The sequence below is a fragment of the Heterocephalus glaber genome, unplaced genomic scaffold, assembly GCF_053883595.1.
Source record: "Heterocephalus glaber isolate CG9 unplaced genomic scaffold, H.glaber_assembly_v1.0 deba00001593, whole genome shotgun sequence".
Taxonomy (NCBI): domain Eukaryota; kingdom Metazoa; phylum Chordata; class Mammalia; order Rodentia; family Bathyergidae; genus Heterocephalus; species Heterocephalus glaber.
The window spans coordinates 5,719,687-5,735,779 of record NW_028258368.1 but is presented as its reverse complement, the minus strand read 5'-3'; the positions used below and the strand labels follow the sequence as shown (position 1 = coordinate 5,735,779).

The 16,093-nt window shown below is 39.0% G+C and overlaps 1 protein-coding gene across 3 annotated transcripts in view; it reads left to right on the top strand.

Moving 5' to 3' along the window:
- Positions 1-15,517, top strand: part of Iyd (iodotyrosine deiodinase) — a 38,694-nt gene extending 23,177 nt beyond the window's left edge. For 2 of the 3 annotated variants that reach the window (XM_004856885.4, XM_087193463.1), the window contains one exon: positions 518-15,517. In XM_004856885.4, the coding sequence (XP_004856942.1) occupies positions 518-700 (183 nt within the window). In that variant the 3' untranslated portion in view covers positions 701-15,517. The remainder of the gene's footprint in view (positions 1-517) is intronic. The other variant, XR_001184237.3, reaches the window with a different exon arrangement.
- The last annotated feature ends 576 nt before the right edge of the window (positions 15,518-16,093 follow it).

Here is a 16,093-nt window from a genome sequence, read left to right as displayed (position 1 = left end):
CCTTAGACATTTATAGGTCAAATGCTAGTATTATAGATTGATAACAAACTGTAGTGAGATAACTGGAGTCCAGGAAAGGGTATTTAGTAGGAAAACTGTAGTATTAGGGCTAGGACCCTTTGGCAGCCTGCTGCCATCACTTAGATCATATTCCAGATACAGCCTGATCTCTTGGGTAAAAGGAACTCCCAATTGTTTTATTTCCTTCACTGTAGTTGGATTCCTCAAACCTCTTTTCATAAAGTAATTATTCCTATTTCTTAAACATCACTGAAAAATAATATTAGCATTTTTGTTTTTCCAGAAGCTTCCAACTGCTAGGTTAGAAGAAGGCAGGGGGTAGGGAGGTCGAGGAGCACAGGTGAGCTTCAGGACACCATTACCCAAGCTGCCAGCCTCTTCCCTGCCCAACTTCAGGGAAATAATAGGAAGAGCAGGCAGTGTCATGAGGATGAGAATGTCCCCAGGCTGAAGCCAGAGCTGGGATTTGCCTCTAACTTTCCCTCTCCCATTCTAGAATGCAGGGCTGGTGACGGTCACCACCACTCCCCTCAACTGTGGCCCTCGTCTTCGGATGCTCCTGGGCCGCCCTCCACATGAAAAGCTGCTGGTGCTGCTCCCGGTGGGCTACCCCAGCAAGGAGGCCACAGTGCCAGACCTCAGACGGAAGACTCTGGATCAGATCATGGTGACGGTGTAGGCAGAAGCCTGTCCCGGAGATGCTCGGATGACGTTTGTGTTTGTACTGGCTGCTGTTTCTCTCAGGGCAAGCCTGTTCTGCACTATGATTCACAAGGACGGCCACCCTGAAGCCATGACTCCTTTCCATACCTTCAGCACTTTCTGTCCACTGAGTCCTGCACAGGCACACGGGGAGCAAGAGATCAGCAAGCCGGTGTGCTTCAATTTCTTTTTTTTTTTTTTAAGTTTGACTGTTTGAGATACTTTTTAAAAATTTTTATTTTATTAGTACATTTTAGATATTCATAATGATGACATTCATCATAGGGAATTTGTACCTGTACATGATATATCTTCCTTCTTTTTTTCCCATTCCCACCCACTTTGACCACTCTTCCCGTCCTTATTTACAAAAGCTTTGTTTCCATTTTTTCTTTATATTCTCTCTTTTTCTTATCTCTTCCTTCCTTTGCCCTGCCCCCTCTGCCTTGTTTCCCTTCCCATTTGAATGTTTTCTTCCCATTTCCCAATATCCATTGTACATTTTGATCTTTATTTACACTTTCAGTTTCTTACACCAGAGAAACAATGTAATATTTAAACATGGATGTCTGTCTTATTTCACTTAAGAGTATGGTCTCAAAGTGCATCCATTTAATAGGAAAGTCTCAAGCTTATCCTACTTTATGGCAGAGTAGTATTTCATTGTATAAAAAATACATCTTTATTCATTCATCTGTTGATGGGCATTTGGGCTGTTTCCAAGATTTAGCCATCACAAACTGTGCTGCTATAAACACGGATGTGCATATATCACTGTGATATGATGCTTTTTTTTTTTATACCAGGGATCGAACTCAGGACCATGTGCTTGCCAGGCAGGTGCTCATATGATGCTTTTAATTCTTCCAGGAAGATATAAAGAAGGGGATCACTGGATCGAATGGAACCTCTAGTTTTAGTTTTTTGAGGAATTTCCATACTTATTGCAACACTGCTTGCACCAGTCTGTATTCCCAACAACAGTGGAGAAGGGTACTTTTTTCCCCACATCCCCTCCAGCATTTGTTATTGGTTGATTTCTTGATAATAGCCATTCTTTCTGGAGTGAGATGGAATCACAGTGTCATTTTAATTTGCAACTCTCAAATAATCAGTGATATCGAACATTTTCTCATATATGTATTTGACATTTCTTATCTGAGAAGTGTCTATTCATTTCAGATGCTCAGTTTTGGATTGGCTCTTTAAATTTGGGGGATCTGATTTTTTAAAATTCTTTATGTATTCTAGATATTAGTCCTGTGTCTGAGGAACAGCTGGAAACAATTTTTTCCCACACTGTGGGTTGTCTCTTCACTCTGTTGGTGGTTCCCTTTGTTGTACAAAAGCTTTTTTTAATAAGATGAGATCTCAGTTGTTGATTCATTGTGATATTTCCTGGGTAATCAGAGCTTGCATCATAATGTCTTACCCTACACCAATGTATTCACAAGTTCCACCTATTCTATCTTCCAGCAAATTTAGTGTTTCTGCTTTAATAATTAGATCTTTGACCCATTTCAATTTTAGTTTAGTGCATGGTGAAAGATATGGGTCTAGTTTTAATCTTCAGCATGTGGAAAGCCAGTTTTCCCAGCACCATTTATTAAAGAGGATATCTTCCCTCCAGTGAAGGTGTTTGGCTACTTTGTCAATGATAAGGTGGCTCCTTTGTCAAAGATAAGGTGAACACTCACACTCCAGTGAGTGTGTTTGGAGTTCTTTTTGCATCTTCTAATCTGTTCTGTTGATCCTCAGGTCTTTTTTCCCCCCAGTACCATGCTGTTTTTATTGCAGTAGCTTTGTAGTATAATTTCAAACCAGGATTGTGATGTCCCCTGCCTTGTCTTTGTTGCTCAGAATTGCTTTTGCTATTTAGATCTCTTCTGATTCCTATTGAATTTTAGGATTATTTTCTCTAATTCTGTGAGATAATGCTATTGGTATTTCGATTGAGACTGCATTAAATCTGTATAACAATTTGAAAGTATGGCCATTTTCACTATTTGGTTCTTCCTACCCAAGAACAAGGGATATCTTTCCATTTTCTGATATTCTCTTTGAACTCTTTTTCATATACTACAGTTTTCACTGTAAAGCTTTTTACTTCCCTTGTTAGATTGATTTCTAGGCATTTCATTTTTTTGGATACTATTGTGAAAGGTTCTGTTTCCTTAATTTCTCTCTCAGCGAGTTTGTTATTTGTGTACAGGAATGCTATTGATTTTTGAGTGTTGACTTTGTATCCAGCTATACTACTGAATTTTGTAATTAAATCCAGAAGTCTTTCGGTGGAGTTTTTGGGATCTTCTAAGTAGAGTGTCATGTCATCTGCAAATAATGATAATCCAACTTCTTTCTTTTCTATCTTTATTCTTTTTGTTTCTTTCTCTTGTCTAATAGCTCTGGCTAATGTTTCCAGAACCATATTGAATAAGATACTACACTCGATCTTAGCCAAAAGGCCGAGAAGCAATAACTACATTGAATAAGAGTGGTGACAGTGAACATCCTTGTCTTGTTCCTGATTTTAGAGTGAAAGCTTTCAGGGTTTTTTTCCATTTAGCATGATGCTGGCTGTTGGGTTGTCATAGATGGCTTTTATCAAATTGAGATAAAGGTCATCTATTCCAATTTTCTATAGGGTCTTTATAATGAATGGGTGTTGCACTTTATCTAATTCTTTTTCTGTGTCTATTGAGATGATCGTATGGTTTTTGTCCTTGGCTTTGTTAATATGGTATATTACATTTATTGATTTGTATATGTAAACCATACCTGCTTCCTTGGATGCATCTTACTAGGTCATGTTGTATAATCTGCTTGATAATTTGCTGCATTCTATCTGCCAGTATCTTATTGAGAGTTTTGCGTCGATGTTCATTAGGGAGATTGGCCTGGAGTTCTCTTTTTTGGTTGGATCTTTCTCTAGTTTTGGTATCAGGGTACTATTTGCTTCCAGGAATGAATTTGGGAGTATTGCTTCCCTTTCAATTTCAGTAAAGAGTTTGAAGATTAGTAGCATTAAATCTCCCCTAAATTTCTTATAGAATTTGGCAGTGAGCTGTCAGGGCCTGGGCTTTTCTTTGTTAGTAGGTTTTCAATTACATCTTCAATATCATTGACTGATATTGGTTTACTTAGAATTTTTATAACTTTTTGCTTCAGCCCTGGTAATTCATATGTATCTAGGAATCTGTCCATTTCTTCTGTGTTTTCCATCTTATAAGAATACAGGTTCTTGCAGTAGGTATTGATGATCTGGATTTCTGCAGGATCTGCTGTGATTTCACCATTTTCATTCCTAATTGCAGGGATTTCAGTCTTTTCTTTCCTTTTTTTGTTAATCTTGACTAAGAGTAAGTCAATTTTATTTAATCTTTCAAAGAAACAACTCTTTGATTCATTTATTCTTTGTATTATTTTTTTAGTCTCAATTGCATTAATTCCTCCCTCATACAAGCTTTGAGCTTGACTTGCTCTTCTTTTTCTAGAAGCTTCAGGTTCAACATTAGGTTGTTTATTCGAGCTTGCTCTGTTTTTCTGATATGGGAATTCACCACTATAAGTTTCCCTCATAGGACTGCTTTCAATATGTCCCATAAGTTCCAGTGTGTTGTATTTGCATTATTATTTAATTGCAGAAACTGTCTAATTTCTTCTTTAATTTCCTTTATGACCCATTGGTTGCTCAGGAGGATGTTATTTAATTTCCATGTGTTTATAAAGTTTTTGTGGGTTCTTTTGCCATTGGTTTCCAATTTCTTTGCACCATGGTCTGATAATATGCATGGGATAATTTCAGTTCCTTTGCATTTACTTAAGCATGTTCTATGAGTCAGTGCATGGTTTATTTTGGAGAACATCCTGTGTACAGCTCAGAGGAATGTGTGTTCTGATGTTGTGGGGTGGAACACTCTATAGACATCTACTAAGTCAATTTGTTCAAAAGTTTGGTTCAGTTCTAATATTTCTTTATTGATTTTTTGGTCTAGTTGATCTGTCTATTTGTGACGGTAGGGTATTGATGTCCCCCATGACAATTGTATTAGTGCTTATTTGATTTTTCATGTCCATTAGTATTTGTTTTGTACAGTTGGGTGTGCTGGTATTTGGTGCATATATATTTATGATTATTATCTCTTCCTCTTGGATTGATCCTTTTACAAGGATGTAGTGACCTTCTTTGTCTCTCATAATCAGTCTTAGCTTGAAATCCAATTTGTCTGCAAATAGAATAGTTCCCCCTGCTTTTTCCTGGGTTCCTGTCACATGAAGTATTGTTTTCCATCCTTGGATTTTCAGTCTATGAATTTCTTTTTAAATTGTGTTTCTTGTATCCAGCATATTGTTGGATCTTGCTTCTTGATCCATTCTGCCAGTGTGTTTATTTTGACTGGTGAATTGAAATAATTTGCATTGATGTTTATAACTGTTATGTATTGACTTATCCTTGTCATATTATTTTCCTGTTGTTGATTCCCTTTTTCCCCCATGACTTGCCTGGTAGATTTCTTCTGTTCAGGTTCATGGAGTTGTAGTCCTTGTTATCTTTCTAGAATATCTTTCAGAACATTTTGGAGTGCCAATTTGATGGTCACGAATTTCTTCAGGTGTTGTCATGGAAGCATCTTATTTCTCCATCAATTCTGAAAGATGGTTTTGTGGGGTACATCATTCTGGGCTGGAGGTTGTTTTCTTTTAGGGTTTGAGATACTTCGCTCTGGTTTTGTGTTGAGAAGTCTGCTGTGATTCTGATGAGGTTTCCTTTATAGGTGATTTGTTCCTTTTTTCTAACAGCTTTTAATATTCTGTTCTTGTTTTGAATTTCTGGAATCTTGACTACTATATGCCTTGATGTAAATATTTTTTGATCATGGCTAATTGGAGTTCTATATGCCTCACTTATCTGAATGTCAAATTCTTTTTCCACGCTTGGAAAGTTTTCTGCCCTTACTTCTATGCCAAGGTTTTGATGTCATTTGTGGTATTTCCTGCTTTTTCATTGACTCCAATCAATCTCAGTTATTCCTTTTTGCTGAATTTTTGTGGTCCTTTGCTGTTTTTAAGAATTTTTTTCCACAATTGCTAACCACAATCTTGTCTTCTATATCTGATACTCTGTCCTCACATTGACTCATTTTGCTGCATATACTTTCAATGGAATTTTTAATCTGTTTGGAATGGAATATTTGAATCTGTTTGATGGATTTCATTTTTGTCTTATGTTGAGCATTCATTGTTTCCACCATTTTCCTAAGTTCCTCTATTTTTTTTTTATCTGTATCTGCTCTGGAGTCACTTACCATATCCTTCATTGTGGTCACCATCTCTGTAGTTATTTGAAAAATTATTTCCGATTTGATTTTTCCTAGAACCTTGCTCATCTGCTTTGTTACTCTTGCTATTACCACTTGAGAGACCAGGTGGGTGGTTTTTTAATTGTTTCACTTCTTTGCCCTCTGGGTTTGCATTTGGTGAGTTGGAAGGCTAGGTTGCATCTTGCTTCTGTGTCTTCTTATTTTCTTTCTTTTTTTTTTTTAGTTTAATTCCTTGTAAATTATTTCTGGCAGGCAGCTTTAATGCTAGTATTGAGAACCCTTAGGAAATGACTACTTCTCAGAGATGTATTCTGGGTGTTACTGCCTTTTGGGTTTTTAGTCTGTTGCAAGATTCTGCCTCTTCAGTTTATTGAGGATGAGAAATTGTTGCCTATTTGGCCTAGCACCTGATTCTTTGGCACTGGTCTATAGTATTGCTTATGAACCTCAGGAAATCTCAGTCTTGTCATAACAGGGAGAACAACTGATTAGAACAATTATGTCACCTTGGGTAAAGTAGTACAATCAGTAATAATAATAGCATCAAACACAGCTTAGAAAATGACAAACTGTGGTAACTATTAGTTTGCCACTTTTAACTGTATGAACTAGATTTGTGGTTACATAACAAAATCTTAAACAAACTATAAAATATATACAGTAAATATACCCTCAGTGTGGTGATTTTACCGGGGGGGGGGACTTAAAAGGAGTTGGGGGAAAATAGAGAAATAGAAGAAGAGGAAGAGATCAGAAGCAAGGCTGGAGGACAAAGGAAGATTATATGAACTTTGAGAAACTGGTGAGGAAAATGGGAGGGAAAGAGAGAAGGAAGAAAATTTAAAAAGTATAGGACAGAACAACAGCAACAATGTTCATACTCATGTAAAAATAAGAACAAGCAATCCAGTAAAAAAAGAAAATGAGCACTTCAGGGAATATCTCTGATGTCACTGGTAGACAGAGTGGGCAGACAGAGCCCAGATCTGTGTTGATTAATCCCAATAAGCCAGCTGTAGATTTACAGTAGGATAGTGGATAATCCCAGCAAGACTTCACCTTTTCGACTTAAGTTCAGTCTGGTTTCTGGCTGTGAGGCTGGAACCCAATTTGTTCAGCTTGCAACACTGTGTGTGCCTCCTGCTGATTTGAATTTGGCTTCACCTCACCCTGACAGTGGGAGTCACTACAGCTGCTCTGAGTTCTGAGCTCAGTTGGCCCCTCTCCAAGATGGTGACAGGTCAATCACCCTCTCCTGGGGGACATCTGAACAGAATAACTCACTAGCTGCTGCAGCTTGCTGCACCCACTGCTCCATTCCATTGGTGCATTTCTCTGTGGAGGCCTCTGGGGTTGCCAGTAGTCACCATGGGTCTGCAGATTTGAGCCACCCCTTAGAGGCAGCCAGTCAGAGCTCAGCCACCTCCTTCTTCTGCATTGAGATTTCTCTCTTTGCTCTCCCTGTGGGCTTCAATTCTCACTTCAGATCCTTGCTGGGTCCCAGGGACCCACTTCCCTCCTTCTCTTCCTCTCACATTCCTATATTCCAGCATCTGGACACCAGATCTCAAGTAAGCTGTTTCTCTGATGTTCACCACTCCATCATTTCACACTTCAATTTCTTATCTCCTTTGGCAGTGGATTCATGATTTACTAAGAATATGCCCCACTCTTAAGGTTTTAAACTATTCCAGAAAATCACTGATTTTTTTCTTTAACTTTGCAGAAACTTATTTAAGGCATCAGAAAATGTAATGGAGTCCCAAGAAACCAATTCTATGACAATTTTTCACTTGGTCTTAGCCAAAAGGTAGAGAAGTAGGGCTGGGGATTTAGCTCAGTGGTTCTGGCGCCTGCCTCACAAGCGCAAGGTCCCGAGTTCAATCCCCAGTACCAAAAACAAACAAACAAACAAACACCCAAAAAGGTGGAGAAGTGATGCTTTTATAACAATTCTTGAATTTAAATTTAAGCTTGTCAAATGGCTGTCTGGCTTCTGCTTTCTGTGGCTTGAGATTCATGAACTCTTTTGCCTAACTTCATAGATATGAAGCCAGGGTTGAATAAGTAACTATTAAGATAGCAAAATGTCCCACTCACAGAACAGGCAGAGCATGCTGTATGGTCTGGGTTTGATCAGCAACCATCTGAGCAGATAAATTGCACTGTCCAGTGGTGAATTGGAGCTGGTTTATAACAGATCATGGAAGCTGAGTGTTAAATATAAGAAATTGGACATCTAGTTATCAAACTATTTAGCTTGAACTTTCCTATGGTGGGAGTGTTTACACTATGGCAATTGGCTACCCTCCAAGTCAGGGCCCCAAGTTATACACTTTAATAAATATAGACTTTCTTACATTTTATTTCTATTCTTTAAAAAAACACAAATGTGAGTATTGTGATAAGTATTTGTTCCATGCACTTTATTGAAATGACATTGTTTTAACTATACTTTAGCTTTAGTAGGCTTATATGGGCTGGAATGGGAATTGAACTACTGAATATCATTGTTTTATGTAAAAAAAAAAAAAAGCACTCTGAGTTCCAAATAATCAAACCAATAAATAATAATAATACTTTGGCATCATCCATCACATAAGGAAATTGAAGTTGGACTTACACATTTTTTTTTCTATTTCTTACATCTAGAAACTGAGCCCAGGCAGTCTTTGGTAATACTTTAGTCTACCCTACTAAGCAGGGCTGAGATGCAAGAGAATCTTGCTCCTTTGGTAGAGCCCTGCCCAGTCTCAATGGGGAAAGTAGGGTATAGGGTTGAAAGGGAACCTGGCTCCCACATGGGTGAGCAAGTGCAGGGTCACTAGAGAAGGTGAAAGTCAAGGCTGCTGTGTGAGTTGAGGACCCTTGAACAAAACCTTGCAGAAGTCTGTTCACCTTTAGATTACTGCACCCAAAATATGGTCCTGCATTTTCCTAGATGCTGAACAAAAGCATAGAGGCACAGATTTGAAAAGGGTAGTGGTCAGTCTTCCCTTGGAGATGGAATCCATAGTGATGCTGAATGGAGGCAGCAAAGCAGGTTCAAGTTTCTCTCCTGGTACCACCCACTGGGTGCCCTTGGAAAATTTAACCTCTCTATGCCTCATTTCCTGGATCTTCAAGTGAGAATACATGTGGTCTGGACCCTAGGTTGTTGTGGCATTTGAATTCCATGTGTTGCTCACAGTTCCTAGTGTAAGATTGATAAAAAATTGCTCAGCCTTTATTACCTTTACCTGTCACATCCACAAAATAAAGGTGGCACCAGGCTTTAGGGTCGCACAGCCTGGGTTGAGGTTCTTGTTCTTCCATGCTTCTAAAGGAAGAACTTCTTCTTTTGGTGGTGACCTTGATTCCATTCCCTGACTATGCTGTTTCCTGAAACATAAACTGGGGCTAATTGTACTTACTGCCCTTACTCCACTCTGGCTGTTACAAAAAAGAACATAGCCCAAAAGACTCATAAATTACAAAAAATCTATTGCTTACAGTTATGGCAGCTAGAAGTCTGAGATCAGCATGCAGCAGGGTCAGATTCTAGGGAGGGGCCTGTTCTGAGCTGCAGATTGCTGACTTCTCGTTGTGTCTTCAAAAGAAAGAGGGCAACCGAGCTCTCTGGGTTTTGTTTTATAATGGCACTAATCCCATTCAGGAAGGCTCCATCCTTGTGACCTAGTCATCCCCACCCTCACAAGGCCCACCTCCTAATACCATCACCTGGGGAGTTAGGATTTCAACATGTGCATTTGGGAAGGACACAGATATTTGGTCCATTGCCCTTAGTTTACGGGGTTTAACACTCGGCTTGGTACAGTTCAACAGTCATAAACAATAGATAGCCTATTGTGGTGGTGGTTTTACACTACCATCATTGTAAGGCAGCCCTATTTTGGCCCCCAGGTGAGCAGAAGTAACAAGGATGGGCAGGGGGCTCTCTTCTCTTCAGAAGAGCTTGGTCATGCCCCAGGTGGCATCTGCAGGGCCAGAGAGAGTTGGCCTTACTGTGCCAGAGAGTTCTTAGCAGACTGGGAACTTGAAATGATGCTTTTACTCTGCGCAGTTAACATTATCAATTTGATACGCAGTTATATAATTTGTCTTTGCATTCATCTTTTAAAGATTGATTTAGAAGTTTAAAAAATATTCACTTAAAAAGTTACCATAGAAAGATCCAGCCATCACCTTAATTAAGTGTTAAGTCTTAGCATAGCTCTCCTAGTGTCTTGTATTGGATGCATTAGAGAGTACAGTACTTGGTATCACTTAGGCAGTATTTTAGCCAAAAAGGTCTAAACAGAAACTAACCAAGACTGGACACCTAATTTTCAGAGGATAATGAAACAAGTTAGTTGACAAAGTAAAAGTAATCAAAATATGGGTCAGTCTACAAGAAATAGGCCAAGTTGAGGGAGAAAAATGAGAGGGGCCTATTCCATCCTTGCCACTCTAAGTGTGGTCCTGCACCAATATCTTCATCAGCACCCCCAGGACCTTGTCAGAGTCGGGGTATCAGCCCTCCTCAGATCTCCAGAGTCAGAACCTGCACTTTAACAAGATCCGTACGTGTTCCACATGCATGATAAAAATTGAGAAGCTCTATTCCTAATGACTAGAAATGTAACCATCAGCAGCAAAGTGGAAACCCTCATTGCATTTTAGTTTAGGAAAAAAACAAATTAGTATACAAGACAACTGGGAACTTCCAATGTGGTTTTGGTGTTGGGTCATATTGTAGTGCTGTGAGGGATACATGCTGAAGTACTTAGGGACAAAGCATCATCTCTACAACTTACTTCAAAGAAGAAGGTGTGTGTGGGAGGGGTTGTGTTTGTATTCAGACACATGGTAGGAGAGGGGCCAGTATGGTAAAAAGATAGAACACATATTGTTTTCACTATTTTAGTTGAAACTTTCATCTGAGAAGTACTGGGGGACAGTCCCAATTATTGCTGCTTATTTGCTCTTTCTTGTGAAAGAAAGAATGACTTTGATGAATGGAATTAGGGGGAAATGGTTACTGCACACATTCAAACCCCAAAGAGGAATAACCCAAATTTACAAAGTAGGGGTGATTATTCATCTGAGAAAGATAGCCCACCAATTGATTTCTCTAAAGACTGGGGTTTCTGAAGAGCATTTATTTATTTATTTATTTATTTATTTATTTATTTGAGACAGGGCCTCACTAGGCAGTTCTGGCTGTCCTTAACTCACTATGTAGCCCAGGCTGGCCTCGAACTCACAGTGATCCTCCAGCCTCAGCCTCCCGAGTGCTAGGATTACAGGTGTACACCACCACATCCAGCTAAAGAGTATTTAAATTAACATGATATTTTATAAACATCTTTTAGAGATATTTCTAGTCCTAAGTGATTTCCTAGATGAAAAATACATAGTTATCAGTGGCTATTTTGCCCAAGAGACATAGGAAATATAATCATTTTGCCGGCTATCAATAGAATGTTCCCTTATAATACGTGTGAAATGGGAACAGTGATAATGTAACATCTTTGGTCCACACCTAAGTACAAAGGATGATAGATCTAGAACAAAGGTTGTCGCAGCGTGCTGCTATGATACCAGATCTCCCCTCACCAAAAACCAAACCAAACCAAAACAAAACAAAACAGTGGAGCAAATGAGCTGATGCATCTAAGGCTGAGACCAGATCAGTGTCCCATCTGGGTGGCCTCAGCTAACAGAGAACATCCAAGGCAGACTTGAAGGAGAGCAGTGCCTGAAGCAGAGATACAGCCAAGTTAAATACAGTGGGTCTGATAGAATGTGAAGTGCCACAATCCCAATTTGGGGGAATTTCTAAAAAGTCACAAGGAAGGGTAATGGTATGGGTTATTATCATGACCAGAGTCATAGCTCAGAGCCAAATGTTCAGGTTTAAATTCAACACCATTAAGATGTCTTTACAGCATTTATGTTTGCATTGTCTGCAAAGTGCCAAATGAATCCAGAATCTAGTGAAGTAAGAAAAGTAAAGTTGCCACTTCCTCATACTCCAATATGGAATTGGAATGATGCTTCTAAACTTGCATCCCTCTGAAGGGCACAGATTGGAGCCTCCTCTTGCCATAGCAACCTGAGCTGAGGCTCCAGGCCTAAGTGCCTGGTACTGGAGTACTAGCCTGCCTTCTAACCCTGGTTTCTAAGCACCTCAGCTCACCAGAGATGTCCACCATGTTGCGCTCAGAGGTTGCCTACTGATATTGAGTCCCTTGAGGTAGGCAGTAAGTTTGTTCCCTTGTTGAGAAAGTGACTTTCCAAGTGTGGAAATATTTAGAAATAAATATGGAGATGATGGAATATATCAAATCCATAATATTGATACTTTCACATTAAATTTAGGAATAATCTGTGGATATTTCTTATTTGAGTGATTTAAATAGTTTATGGTTCCAATTTAAGATGTGAAATTGATTTTAGGTTTGTAATTTTGGTTGGAGGATATAAGAAAATTTGACTTCATTCATTAACAATAATTGAAAATATTCATTATATTTATAACTTTGTTAGATTTAGCAGAGATGTTTAAGTATATGAGAATGCTAGGCATGGTGCCAGGTACCTATAATCCCATTTACTTGAGAGGGTAAAGCAGGAAGATACCCAAATTCAAGACCATCTTGGGCAATATAGAATACCCTATCTCAAAAAATAAAACAAAAAATAAAATAAGGAAATGAGAGTGGCTTGGGTTAATTGGTCATAAATCTGCCATATCGATTACTTGAAATGCTAAAACAAAAAAATGAACATGGTAAATTTATGCCAGGTGTTTGAAATGTTTAAGAGATTTTTAATAAATAAAATTTGTAAATGAGACTAGAAATTTAAGGGAGTGTAGCTTATTCAAGTTGAATTAACCAATAATTTATCAAATCCTCTCTTTCCAAGTTAGATTAGTTTTATTTTATTTAAATGTACCAGATTCATGAAAAGAATAATAAAATAAGTGCATTAGGTCTGTCTGAATCCATTTTGTGCAGCTATAACAGAATACCACAAGCTATGTGATTTATAAACAAAAGAAGTATACTTGGCTCAAAGTCCTAGAGATCCAGGGGCTACCTCTGGTGAAGGTCTCTTTGCTGTGTCATCACATAACTAACACCACCACATAGGCAAGAGAGCAAGAGATGAAACTCCTGGCTTCAAACCCTTTTATAGTTGGCATCAATGCATTCATGAGGGTGGTGACTACGTGATCTAAACACTTCCCATTTGGACCCACCTCCCAATACTGTTGCATTGGGAATTAAGTTTCTAACACATGCTTTTACAGGGATATATTTGAACCATAGGAAGATGAGAATACTTTTGGCAGAAAGTAATAAACAACAACAAAAAATACCCCAACTTTAGTGGCTTAAACAAATATGGGATTATTTTTCCCTTGTGATGAGTTGGAGGTGGATATTTAGATCCAAGTGAAATCAGAGCCAAAACCTCAATGGTTCTCTTGGCCTTTTTCATAACCACAAGATGCTGCTATGGTCTCACCCATCACAGCTAAGACAATGCTGGAAATGTAATAGGGAGTCAAAAGCATTGGGTAAATGTTGAATGTTTGCAGAAATTATCTATGTATCTATCAGTGTATCTATCTACCCAGGAAAAATTTTAGAATGCAAGACCTAAAAGGGATTTGGGAATCTATTTTCATAGGTTTTCCAAATGATTTTGTTGACCAGGTTAGTATGGTTAACATGGTAAGCATTTTCTAGCAGGCATGTCAATACCACAACTGTTAATACTTCCATCTGCCAGGAAGTTACATATTATATATAGATCTATACTTCTTATATAGCCCTGACCTTGCCCTTAACCTGGCTGCTTTTAATGCCTCTCCCTGTAGATGTCTTTCGGGCATCTCAACTTTCCATGCTCAAAGTAGTGCATTTGAGTCCTCACCTTTTGCTTAGGCCCTCAGTTCATAGTCCTTTAGGTGTAGGTCCAGTATACAAGTAATCTTAAATTTCTATAATTCTCTCATGCCCCACATCCAAACCCATAAGCAAGTGTTACTATCTCCAAACATTGTACATCAGAGGAAGAGTATGAGAAAATAGTGTGTATGGGAACCTTACACTTCTGCTGCTATGGAGAATGAAATCTTTTCCTTGGAATCTCATGTCTTCTTCCATCATCCACAATACCCAGGCAGGCTACCTTGTTAACTTGCAAGGCAGTTAACATCTCAAAGTTCATATACTTAGCACTAGGTGTTCTGTCTACTGGAAATTCTCCTCTCCTACACATTGTCATGGCTGGTTCCTTCATGTCAGTCGTGTTTTTGGCTCTACTGTTGCTTTGCCAAGAAGCTATCTTTAAGCGCTCAATCTATAGTTCCCTTCTATACCAGTCAGCTTTCCAGCACTTTAACAAATACCTTAGGTAATCAACTTCATAAGAGAAAAGGTTTAGGCAGAGCAATTGCTTCTGGGCTTCTGGTGGGGGTGCAGTACACCGTGGCATTAGTAGTGGCATAGCAAAGCCACTTACTTCATGACCAGGAAGCAAAGGAGGAAAGAAGAAATGAGAAAGAGGATGAGATCCCTCAGTCCCCTTTAAAGGCATGCCCTCAATGACCAGACCTTTCCCTATGCTCTATCTCTTAAAGTTTTCACCACCTCCCATAGTGCCATTGCTGAGGACCAAGCCTTCAACAACACATGGGTCTTCAGGAACACATTAGAGCCAAACTATTACATCTTCCACACCAAAACCCCAATCATTCTATCACTTCAGAATTTTATTCCCTTCAGAGCATTTATTATTTAATAAGTTTAAAATCTTTTTATAAGGCAACATTTAAAATATACACGCACAGTCTATAGCGTATGATGACAAATAACTGGGTAACCACAACCTAAAGGTAAGATCAAAACATCTTCAATGCAGTTGATGTCCCCTTTTACTGATCCCCAATTTCATCCTCTTCCCTCCCCCCCAACAGAGAAAGATGTTAACTCTCATTTGGGGTTATTCACCCCCATGCATTAAAAAACACTTTGCCACTAAATAATATCTACTATTAGTTGACATGTTTTAATTTTACATAGATAACATCACAACTTTGCATATTTTTCTGCAAGATGCTCCTTTAAGTCCTGTTTGTGAGGCACTCCTCATAAATACAGGCAACTTTACTTCATTCCTTCACGCTGCTCTCCACCATTGTAGGACAGGTTGTGCATGATTCATTCTCTTCTGGCACTTAAACTCTTTCCCATTCATTCTTTCTCCTTGTGTAAATTTTTACAAGTTTCTCTAGGGTACATACTAAGGAGTAGCATTTCTGGGTCAAAAGACATTCATATTTCAACTTTTCCAGATAGTGCCTAATTGTTCTGTAAATTTTCTTTTCTCTCTCCCTCTCTCTGATTTTCTAAGACTTGTTTCTTGAGCATCTCTCCTAGCCAGATAATAAAGTGTGCTATGGCTTGGATATTGTTTGAGTGTCTCCCTGAAAGTCCATGTGTTGGGAGCCTGGGCCCCAGAATGGTTGGGAGGTAGTAGAACCTTTTGGAGGGGCTGCCTAGTGGGAAGTCCTTAGATCAGGGAGGGTGTACCCTTGAAAGTGCCCCCCTTGGAAGTTTTCTAGAGAGGACTGTTGTTAAGGGAGCAAGCTTAGTCCCTCAGTGTCTCTCCACTTCCTGGTTCAATGTGTGACAGCTTGCTCCTACATCCAGCCATGATGAGACACCATTTACGACCCCCAGCAGAGACCAAACCAATGGGCCAACTGATCTTGAACTTTAAATCTTCATAACTGTGAGCTAAATAAATTTCTTTTCTTCATAAGTAGCCTGACACATGTACTTATTTCATTATAGTGATGAAAAACGGACTAATACAAATTCTAAGACATCTTATCAATCATGCTTATTTCTGTCTCCCTGCCACCTAAAGCAGTGGGAGCTACATAAATATTTGTTTAATGGCTGAACAAAAGGAGGCCAAGGCGTGCCATAATGTGGGTCACACAACTATTTTAGAAGCCCTGTAGGATTTGACTCCAGGCTGGCCCC